This window comes from Symphalangus syndactylus, chromosome 19 (assembly GCF_028878055.3).
Source record: "Symphalangus syndactylus isolate Jambi chromosome 19, NHGRI_mSymSyn1-v2.1_pri, whole genome shotgun sequence".
Taxonomy (NCBI): Eukaryota; Metazoa; Chordata; class Mammalia; order Primates; family Hylobatidae; genus Symphalangus; species Symphalangus syndactylus.
This window is the reverse complement of record NC_072434.2, coordinates 18,403,842-18,415,463: the sequence shown is the minus strand read 5'-3', so window position 1 is coordinate 18,415,463 and position 11,622 is coordinate 18,403,842. Positions and strand designations below refer to the sequence as shown.

The following is an 11,622-nucleotide window of genomic DNA, read 5'->3' as shown; positions in this document are numbered from 1 at the left end:
TCTCTTCTGGAGCCGTAAGCCACAACACTGTCTATGAGAAAGCCGAGGCCTAGAGCAGAAGGAGTGCAAAATCCCAGCTACTGCAGGCCTACGCCCAGTGGTTCTCAAAGTGTTGTCCTCAGTCTAGCAGCATCAGTGTCACCTGAAAACTGGTTAGACATCCAGGTTCTCAGTTGTTATCCAGCTCTAGTAGATGGGAAACTCTGGGGGCGGGACCAGCCATCTGTGTTTAACAAGCCCCACAGGTGACTGATGTAGCCTTGAGTGAGGACCTCAGGCAAAAGGAAGAAGGCTCCTACTGTGGCTCTTTGCTGATGGTCTTCACAGAGCCTACCCTCTTTGAGCTTCCTGAGAGAGGGACACTATCCTCACTTAGGTGAGTGCTCCAGGTCCATGGGGCCTGATGCTCTGTCCCTGGTCTGGCTTCCACCCGTGTATACATTTGCAGTCTTGATGGTGGCTTAGGATCTGCTTCCAACAAGTCTGCCAAATGTGCTCTGTAACACAGGGGGACCCTCCAAATGTGCATTGCTTTCTGTCAGTCTCAGGAAACCCATTCCCTTCCCAGCCTATCTCAGAAACGGAGAGTGGTGGCTCAGTGGCCTCTGGCTCTGGCAGGGCCCCTTGATGGGCCCACAGTGGCCCCTCTGCCCTTGGCTCTGATGGCTTCCCAACAGATGTTCCTCTTCACATGTAGTCCTAAGAACTCAATCAGTTTAAAAACGAAAAAACTAAAAAAGCAAACCATGCTCATTGCAAATTATACCGAAATGAAACGGACAGATAGAATGCAGTAATTTCCTTATCCCATAGCCCTCCCCTCCCTAAATCCTCTATCACCCCATGCCCTGCTCCTGCCCTAGTGAGCCAAGGTTCTTGCTGTCTTGATGATTTGCAATTCTCTGCATGACTCTGCCTCTTGGGTTTGTTTAATTAGAAATAGGCTGGGAAGTGCTTCCAATGCTCTGGCATGTTAATTGCTTATCAGAGAAGGATAAGGGGTGACAGCATTTGGTGATGGAAATTTCCGCTCTCCCCATCTCAGGGTTTGTCTCCGTGGTTCTCTCCCACCCCTCTCCTTGCCTCCTGCGCTCTGCCTCCCTCCCTTCCTCACTCTGGTCATTGTCACAGCCACGGAGACTCTTGGGGGCCAGAAGAAGGCCCAGGGGCCAGAATTCAAACCAAAAAGGAAAAACTGTCCCCTCTTTCACTCTGTCCCTTTTCTTGTCCCTCTTCTCATGTCCCAGCTGGCCCCCATGCCCATCACCCTCCAGGCTCCGAGGAGAGTCCAGAGCAGAGCTCCTTAACCACACACAATACTCAGAGGATTATTTTCCTTTCATTCCTTTCCCCCGTATTATTGTTATTATTTATTTTTATTTTTTACAAAACAGGAGAAAAGAGTGAATCGGGTTGGGGGAGGTGACACATTTCTCCACAAAGGTACAAAATTGCCTATAGAAAGTCAGCTTCGGAATGCCAAGCCCGGGCTGCTGAGATGAGGCGTTCCTGGGCATCCCTCTCCCAAATGTCCTTTGGATCTGGCTGGGGTCACTCCCACATTGAGGGCAGCCCCCCGAGGTGAGATGGAGTGGCCTCCTTCAGCCCTTGCCCAGGAGGCACAAGAGCAAGCGACTGAGACTGTACAGAGAAAGAGAAGAGGAAGGGGTGCAGCCCGGGGACACAGGCGGGGGACAGCCAAGACAGGCCCAGGAACCTCTGGGCAGAGAGAAGATGGAGAGGCGGGAGGCTCTAGCCAGAGTCCCTCCTGGTCCTTGGAGATGTTTCTCAGAATGGCAGCAGAGGTGACCCTAGGAGGTAAGGGCAACTTTTTGGAGGCCGCAGAAGCACCCCAGGGCCACAAAGCCCCATCTGTCTTGGCCCAGCTGCCAGGCCTCAAGCACGTGGGTCCATGTCCCTTTCCTGGCAGGGCATCTGGCCCAGACTGCTTCTCTTTTGGTAAAAAGTAGTCCTAGTGATTTCTCTACTGCTGAGAACAGGCTGAGCTTCAAGAATTTTGAGACAATGGCGGCGACAGTGTCTCCCCTTCTGAGGATCTGGGCGGCTTCCTCCCTGGATTCCAGGGCAGGACGAGGGGAGCAGACACAACCCGGACAGAAGGGGCACTCCAGCCCCAGAAAGCCCAGGCTGGAGGGAGAGGCCGCCTCCCACCCACTCCCTTCCTGGGTTGGCCTGTGCCAAGGTGGGCCGCTAGCCCAGCTGCCAGGAGAAGGACAGCGAGAGCCAGGATGGCAATGAGCCCAGGATGGTCCCCTAAGGCTCTGTGGCAAGAAGTGGCCTCTTTGGTCCTGGCCCATACACAAGCCAACTGGGTGTGGGCATCAGCAAAGGCCACTTGCAGGCAGGCCCAGTACTCCGTGGCCTGAAGGAGGCGGGTAATGTTGTAGCTGTGGGTTCCCCGAGGCAGGCGGGCCAGAGCTGTGGCCCCCTGGCCCCGGAGGGAGGAGGTGCTGGACCAGGTGAGGTTGGTGGACACTGTGTTGGGTGGGGTGACCCAAGATAGCAGGATGTGATAGGGGTGGGTCTCCTGCACCCGGAGCTCCAGCCCCCGTCCTTCGTCCCTGCCTGGCTGGAGGAGAGCTCGGCCCACAACCACACTAACCGTCTTAGTGTCAGCCCCCACCAGGTTCTGGGCCACACAGGTGTACAGCCCTGCCTCTTCTGCTGTCACCCTCCGCAGCTCTAGGGTCCCCTCGGGGTACACCCGGTACCTCCTGCCTGCATGGGCAGGTGTCAGTCGAAGCCCAGCTGGAGTGACCCAGTAGATCTCAGGTTCGGGTTCGGCCAGTGCCCGGCAATGCAGCACCATGCTCTCTCCACTGGCTACCTGGAGGCTTGGGGGGAAGCTTCGGGGGGAGATGAGGGGCAAACAGTGGTCTGTCATCTCCCGGAAGGGCACCTCACGGACTGGACGGCGCTGGAGGTCCGGAGGCTCCGCGCACAGGGTGGATTGCGGCTCGATGAAGCGGACACGGGTGCCCGTGGCATTGGCCCAGCGGATGACACAGTCACAGCGGATGGGGTTGCCGTGGAGACCTACCTCCTGCAGGTTGGGCAGGGACTCCACCGTCTGCTGGTGCAAGGCACTGAGAGCGTTGTTGTTGAGCATGAGGGTCTCCATCTGGGGCAGGTGGTGGAAGGCGCGGGGGTGGATGAAGGACAGCCGTGGGTTATTGGTGATGTCCAGCTTGGTCAGCTCGGGGAGGTTCACCAGGGCAAACTTGTCAATGGAGACCAGCTCCTCCATGTTGTTCAGCCCCAGCTCCTTGAGGTGCAGCATGTTGGCAAAGTCCCCCGGCCCTACCCGCTGGAGCGGGTTCTTGTTGAGGTCTAGGAACTTGAGCCCGGGCACCTGTTCCAGTGCCCGCCTGGGCACCCGGGCCAGCTGGTTGTCGTAGAAGGAGAGGCTCTCCAGGCTTTGCAGCCCCTCCAGGGCATAGTCAGAGATCTCCCGCAGGTTCATGCCTGCTAGCACCAGGCTACGCAGGTTGGCCAGGGGCCGGAAGTTCATGTCCAGGATGGCATCTACCTTGTTGCCGCCAATCATGAGTATCTCCAAATTGGGTAGCATTTCGAACCAGCGACTGTCAATGGCCCTCAGCAGGTTGGAGTTGAGGTGCAGCCGCAGCAAGTTGCTGAGGCCGGAAAAGGCCCTGGGGGCGATGCGGTAGAGCTGGTTGTGGCTGAGATAGAGTTCCTGTAGGCTGGCCAGCCCTGCAAAGCTGTGGTCCTCCAGCCGGGTCAGCTGGTTCTCCTCGAGGTGCAGGCTCAGCAGCTGGGGCAGGGCATGGAAATCACAGTCTCGGGCATCCGAAAAGCTGTTCTGGGACAGGTCCAGCTCTGTGAGATTGGCCAGGTAGCCCAGCTCACTCTGGTCCACACGGACAATGCTGTTGCTCTGCAGGAGCAGGGTCTGTGTGCCTGCGGGGAGCGCCGGGGGCACCGCCGTCAGGAATAGGTCATTGCAGTCCACGGTGGTAGCCTCGCGGTAGGACGAGCGGGGCGTATACCAGGGCCGGATCTGGCAGGCACACTGAGGGGGGCAGGGAACACGCCAGGGTACCACGGGCACAGCGGCAGTGGCACCAGCCACCCAAGCTAGCAAGAGTGGGGCCACGAGGAGCCTCATGGTAGAGCTGCAGGGCAGGGGACCATTCACAAGAAGAGTCTGGAGTCCTGCTCTTCGTGTTTTGCAGGGTAAGGGTCAGCAACCCTGCCAGGGCCCAAGGAACCACCCTCCCAGGGCAGTCATTCTACACCGGGCGTCACTTCTTGCCCTCCTCGATATGGCTTCTCTTCCTTGTCCTCTGGAGCTGGGCCTGCTCAGTCATTGCCAGGCCCCATCAGGGGCAGCCCTGGAAGAAGAGGATGCAGAGTTAAGGAGGTTGCAGAGAAGCAGTATCTACCCCTCCTCCCGTGTTTGTTTGTTTGAGACAGAGTCTCATTCTGGCACCCAGGCTCGAGTGCAGTGGCGCACTCAGCTCACTGCATCCTCCGCCTCCTGGATTCAGGCGATTCTCCTGGCTCAGCCGCCTGAGTAGCTGGGATTACAGGCACCTGCCACCACTCTTGGCTAATTTTTGTATTTTTAGTAGAGACGGGGGTTTCTCCATGTTGGCCAGGCTGGTCTCGAACTCCTGACCTCCTGACCTCAAGTGATCTGCTCACCGTGGTCTCCCAAAATGCTGGGATTACAGGTGTGAGTCACTGCGCCTGGCCCCTCCCATGTTTTTTGAATCAACAAGCCAAAGGAGCTGCAGAGGTCATGGCCAGGCCTGTCCTTAAGGCTTTAGTGTCCTTTTCTATGACCTGCTCACAGAGTGAGTGACTGTGAGTCTTCAGTGAAGGAGAGGAAGGTGTATGTGTGTGTGCACATGCACATGTGTGTTTGGGAGGGAAGGAGAGTGGATGGGCTGAAATTATTGTTATCTTCAGAGTCCTTCTGAGCCCAGAGAGATGTGAGGTAGGTTCTCTAACCTTTCTTACCTCTTTCCTCCCAGCCTCCTTGGCTCACTGGGTAAATGGAAGATAAAATGATAAGTTTCCAGAAATTCCTCTGGCAGTGTAGGTGGGAGGTGGGTGAGGGTTGGTGGAAATAAGTACCGCTTCTAAAATCTGGGATGGGCTCCCCAGGACTCTAGAGGTGAAAGGCAGCAGACCTGATTCACATCCAGGCAGGCTGGGGTGTTCTGCTGCCGAGGATCTTCCGGGTGGGGATATTGCTTTGGTGTTTGCCAACTTCCCCACCCTGGAGGCAGGAGTTTTTCTCCTTTCCCAACAGCCTGGCAGAGTTGCCCAGGAGGAGGTAGTGGAGTTAAGAAGCCTGGGTCTGAGCTCCTCAGCTGTGCAGGTAAGACCTTCTGTGACCTGGCCTGGCCCCTTCACCTGGCTTCTCTTGTCACCACCCCACTTACCCGCTGCACACAAACCTTTTGGGTTGAGGTTACCGTGACATGCCACCCCTTCTGATGTCTCCTCCTCATTATCTTCCAGACAACTCCTACTTGTTCTTCAATGCTCAACTTTAAGTTCAGTCACCACCTGCAGAAAGCTTCTCCAAAACCTCCCCACCTGGCTGACTAAGGGGCTGGCTTTATGCTCTTACAGTACTCACGCTTCCTACTATCACAGTTCTGACCACACCATGGGAAAACGTCTCTAACTAGAGACCTGTCTTGCCTCTTGTGCCTGTAGTACAGGATGGGTGCCCAGTGTGTGTTGATTGTATGAGTCAATCTCCGTGACTCCAGAGTTCCTTTCTCCAGGAGATTGGACATCACCCCTGTAATCAACAATGCAAGCCACTGCTGCTTCCTCCATCCTGAGCGTGAGGAACCTATCCAGTTTCTCTCTCAGATCCCAGGGCCATGGAGGCAAGTCCAGCCTTGGTCTCGAACCAAAGATGGAAACAAAAAGGGGCCAGACTGTGTTGCCTTCTTGAGCCTGGTCTGACTCCTGAGTGGAAGTCTGATTCCAGGTAAGTTTTTAGCTACAAGTGTCAAGGAAATGCACAAACACTTACTGAGCACCTACCATTGCTCAGGACTCTTCGAAGACTCTGAATGTCTTTTTTCACATGACCCTCATAACAGGTACATGAGATAAGCACTAATACCCCCAGTTTGCAGATTAAGAGACTGAGGTCCCGAAGAGGTTAAAGAACTTGGCTCAAGTCATGTAGTTGGTGAGCAGCAAGATACAAGAATCAACCCAAGTCCAGGGGGCTGTGTGCCGTTTACACTTCACATCTGTGCTCCCAGGTCTGTCTGGTCTGACCCTGCCCTGGGCCTCTGGAGGGTCTGGGATGTACTGACTGCTGTTGCTGCAGGCCGTGTGCCTGTTCTCGTCCCCTGGGTGATGACTCCTTACCAGGCAGCTGCAGAGAGCTTGGAGCTATGTCTCCTGCCACCATCCAGGCAGGTGCCTCTCAGTGGGCCAAGGGGCTCTTCGCCTACCTCATCCTGCTTCCAGGATGCTAGGGCTTGGGAGGGGAGCAGTTGGAGGCAGGGGCCCCTTCCCTGAGCAGGAACACAGCAAGCCTATTTACATTTGACTACTTCCCACTTTCCTCTGCAGCTATTTCTGAAGGTGGGAAAAACAACCGTGACTTAAAAGGCACAGAGGTTTTGCGTAGGGGTGTGTGTGCACTGACACGTAAAACTCAGGGTAAACAAACACACGTGCACACATGCATGCATGCCTGCATACATGTGCAAGGGGAACCCAGCTACCCAAGCCAGTGTGTGGGGGTCAGGAAGCGGGGAGGGAATTTTATGTTGTTCTATATGGGTGGAAAGGAAGGAGGGAACAAGCTGAGTCTCCGAGAGGTCCCTGTTGTGGAACTGGATCTATGGCCAGTAGTCCTGCCACACTTACATACCAGAGACCCCTGACTGCCACCTAGACCTGCTGTGAGAGAGCAGACCTACTAGCAAATAGATCAGGACCCAAATCGTGGCCCTACCATTCACTACCCAAGTACCTGAGGCAAAGCTACTTGACTGCTCTGAGCAACCATTTCCTTTTGTATTACATGAGATTGTCACTGGAATTAAATGAGTGTGTTGCACACAGAAAGAACTGGACAAATGTTAGCTCTCTTCCAGCTCCAGTCATCCCTCAGGGTTAGGAGGTTCTCCAGCTATAGGACTTCTTAGGAGACAGTAGAAGTTGGCTCCTAGGGCTCGATAAGTTAGCAAGTGCCATGCTAGTTGGGGAGGCAGGTTCAAAAACACAAAACAACTAGGAGAGCCCAAGACATTTCCCAAGTGGAGAGAAGGGTGAGGGCTGGAGGAGGTGGAGAGGGGTCTTCAGCTGGGCCCCAGCATCTCCCTGACCTTTAGACCCTACCCGAGTCCAGTTTCCCTTCTTCATCAACACTTGGTTCTAAGCGCTGAGTCAGTGCTCAACTGCACTGAGGGGATCAAGGAACCATTTAAAACTTAATTGAAACCCTCCAGGCACTTGTCTTTCCCCTTCACCCCAGACTGCTGCCCCTTCCTTCCTTCCTCTGGTTGGGCTGGGTGGATGAGGCAGAGGTCATGGCTCCTGGGCCAGGAGCCTGGGGCTAGGCCTTAGGATCCAGAGGCAGTGACTTGATGACTCACGTTCACACTGCACCTCTGACCCCAAGGCTTGGCAAAGGCCCAGACAAGTCCACCCCCTCACTGCTGAGCATGCAGCCCTTTCCAGGATACAGCTCAGAGCTGCCCACTCACCTGCCATCACCACCTAAAGCTGCCTTGCACATGGCCCGTTCATGCAGGCTGATTAGCAGTTTCTACCGGGGAGCTGCAGAGAAAGCTAATTGTCTTTCATCTGTAATCTCCAGGGGTGATCAGGAGTTCAGACTGTCACGTGTATACTTTCCCCAATTGGATTCCAAGCTGCTTGAGGCAGGGGCCATATCTTACATGCTTTTTGTGTCCCCAGAGCACCAAGTGTAGGATTGAGCATGTAGCAGGTGCTTGAGAGTGGCTATAGTGAAATGTGTAGAGAACACGCATTGCATTTAATCTCCCCAACAACCCTGTGTGTAGGCAAGAAGGGATTATTTAGCCCCATTTTGCCAGGGAGGCAACTGAGAGTCAGAAACGTTAAGTGATTCATCAGAGGTTGCATGGCTTCTATGCAGTGGGGTCAGGATTCAAACCCAGGGTCTTTGACTCTACAACCTGCCTCACCAGCCCAGCCAATGTGGATCAGCGCCTGTTTTACAGGAGCAGAGGGCAAGGCTGCCTCAGTTGCAAATCCCTTCAGAGAAAACCTGAGTCCTCAGCTCCTCCACCCCACCTGCCCCCTGCTGGGCCCCTCAGCTCCTGTTTCTTGACTCCTGCCTAGAACAACCCCCTTGGGGGACAGTGTGAGGAAGGACACTGTTCCTGTGTGTGTGTGTGGCTGGGCCTGGAACCACAGGGACAAACATAGCCAGCTGCTGCACACAGACCTCAGCCTGCCTTCTGAATGGGGGCTGGGGGCTGCTTTTTGCGCAGTGACTGCTGGCCAGCTGTGGGCTTCAGGGACAGGAGACAAAAGCCCTAGAGCTGTATTCCAAGAAGCAGGGTTGGTTGCCCACTCCAAGGGCAAGTTTCTCTCTTGGAAGGGCTGGTGCTGCAAACCCTGTCAGGTCTATGTCCTCGGGACTGTTTCTGTGGATTTGGCAGAAACTGTGGAATTAATCCACTGTGCCCCCAATTAAACTAAGACCTTTGGCAAAGATCCGAAGGAAGAGTTTTGGAGATGCTGTCGCTCCTTTCTCCCTTCCCTGGTTCTCAGGCCCCCGGCCCCAGCACAGCCCTAGTGCTCCTGCCTGGTATTGGTGGACGCAGTCTCCTCTCTCCTCTCTTCCTCCCTCCTCTCCCTGGCGGTTCCCTGCGCAGCCCCCCGGGAGCTGAGGGTCCGGAGAGAGGGTGGCAGGCGGTGATCGATTGCCTGGCCTTGGCTGCTTCAGTGCCGGGACACCCTTCTCCCCACAAAGCTGCGGAGACAGATGGGTGGCATAATTGAGTGTAGCATTGATAAACTCCGGCCTCCTCACCAGCAGAGAAGCGCCGGGTGGGAGGGATGCTGAGGGTGAGGAAGGCCAGTCCTCCATCTGCATACCTGGCCTTCAGCTCCTCCCGGGAGGTGAGGCTGGCCCCTCACTTCCACCTCCCATTTAATCACACACAACCAGAACCTCAGAGCTGGAGGAGACCTCAGCCTCAGCATTTATCTGCTCTTCCAGAGTCTGAATTCCATAAATAACTTATGTGAAGGAGGAGTGGTTGGGCGTGAGCCTGGCTCTGCTGTTCACTGTATGACCTTGGGCAAAGTACTTAACCTTTCGAGCCCCAAATCCCTGAGCTGGGAAATGGGGATAATGCCTGCACCCCTTCTGGAATTGCTGTGAGGGGTACGGGATGGAAGGTACATGAAGTGCCTGTTAGTTCCCTCTATTGCTTCCCAGCATTGCAGCCTCTCCTTTCGTCTTACCATACATTGGGTTGGAGCAAAAGTAATTGCAGTTTTGGCCATGACTTTTAATACTAATACTAATACCTAATACTTCTCATCTCTCAACTTTTGTAATAAACTTAAAAAAATACTGTTGAGGTATAACATATGTACGGGAGAATACATAAATGTCCCTGATCTCAACATGCATAGGTACAAGTACAACCACCACCCAAATCAAGACACAAACATTCCCAGCACTCCAGAAGGTTCCTACGTATATGCCCCTTCCCAGTCAATATCCAGCCCCCACCTGGAGCTAACCACTGTTCCGACTTCTATCACCGCCAAGCAGTTTCATCTTGAAAACCCAGAATTCCCCTTCCTTTTCCATGACAAGTTGGGACCAGGGTCTTTGGAATTAGGTTACTGTGGCATTAGGGAACTTTAAAACCACTTCATTCCTCCTCCTACTTCAAAGTGGGCTATAGCTTCTCAGAGTCTCATGTTTAACCAGTGATCTCCAGGAAGAGAGGCTGATTCTTCTCTCTCTTTCTAGAGTTCCCATATCTAAAAATTGCTCTCAGCCTTGGGGCCCAGCTCTGGCCAGCATCCTCATGGCCTGGGCCTGGGGGTGCCATGCTGCCTTGAGAGAGGATGATGTGGGTGACCTCCTGGCCCCCGTGTCCTCTAGGCCTTCTCATCACAGAGTTCTAGGGCACTAGGCAAGAGGATGGATTGGGGGTGGCCAGGAAGGAGGGGCCCAGACCTGCACTCCTAACCATCTGTCCCCTGGGCCACTCTACTGGGCAGTCTCAGAGGCTCCTCCCATTCTGCTTGTCCTAAATGCAACATCTCCTCCCACCACCTGGCTGTGCTGCATTGGTCCCATTGCCATCAGCACCACCGTCCACCAAAGGCTGGAAATGCCCGCCATCTTCATCTGCCCTCTCCCACCTCACACCCCCCACCAAAATGCTCACACCTACCTTCTCTTTTCACTTCTGGCCTTGTCCTGTGCGGTGGCCTCTTTGGGGCTTTCCTGCTCACCTGAGAGAGCCACACTTCCCCTCACTGCCTCTCATTCCCAGACATGCCACACCCTGGCTATTTTTCCTTCCACACCTCGGGCCTCTCACTGTGCCTGCCATGCCCTTCCCCAACTTCAACTATTCAACTCCTCTTCAGCCATGAAAACCCATTCCAAATGCCACCTCCCCTGTGACGCTTTCCCTTAGAGAAGAGTGGTTCCTCCCACAGCTGCCCCCGAGACTCTCTGAACAAACCACAGTGGCAACTTCCTCACTGTTAGGCCATGAGTCTGTCTTCCCAACCAGACTGAGAGCTCCTCAAGGAAAGGATGGTTTGTTATGGACTTTTGTATCCCTAGAGCCTAGTACTGTGCACTTTCCCTTGCAGGACTGAGGGGTGCTTTGCCGTGAACTGTGAATCACAACCCATTAGTAGGTCATGAAAACAATTTAACGTGGGTCACGATCTACATTAAAAAAATGAATAGAAAATATCAGACTGCATTGTATGCAGCCAGACTAAGCATTGTTTTGAGATGCTGCCCCCTATTTTATACACATGCATTTGCGCACTGGGACATGATACAAGGCTTTTTCTTTTTTTTTGCCTAGGGCTATAGCTATAAAAGCTTGAAAACCATTACTCTGAGAATCTCTCTGTTGGGAAAATGAGTCCCTTCAACTCTAGTTGACGCCACTGGGATGCTAACAGAAAGCAAAGTCTCAGAGGAAAGATGTGGCATTCCTGAGTGTCTTCCATGTACCAGGACTTCTATTTGCTAGCCACTTTATGTTCCTCATCCCATCCTTCTGTGAGGGACATACTTTTCAGATGAGAAACCTAAGCTCCGCGAAGCTAAGGGGCCGGACTGAGGTCCCACAGCGAGCATGTGCAGGAGCCAGGATCTGAACCCCATCGCCAGCCCTTGCCAGTTCCATGATTCCGGTGCCAGCGCTCACCTGACCTCTAGGGCTGTCATGGTGGGAAGGGACTGGAGGGCATCTGCTGGGCAAAGGTGAGGCTTCTTTGTTCATATTTGCCCTCCTCTCCTGTCTGGAATGAGAGGGCTCAGGGTTCCAGGAAACCCCCCTTGTTGGGCCTGGGAGGGGAGGGACTGTCCCCAGGCAGGAATCT

General features: G+C 54.3%; 1 protein-coding gene across 1 annotated transcript in view; it reads right to left on the bottom strand.

The window, feature by feature from the left end:
* Positions 1-1,328: 1,328 nt before the first annotated feature.
* The window catches only part of LRRN2 (leucine rich repeat neuronal 2), a 67,196-nt gene continuing 56,902 nt past the window's right edge, over positions 1,329-11,622 (bottom strand). Inside the window, exon 2 of the mRNA XM_055233896.2 lies at positions 1,329-4,376. Coding sequence (XP_055089871.1) covers positions 2,009-4,150 — 2,142 coding nt within the window. The 5' untranslated portion in view covers positions 4,151-4,376 and the 3' untranslated portion in view covers positions 1,329-2,008. The remainder of the gene's footprint in view (positions 4,377-11,622) is intronic.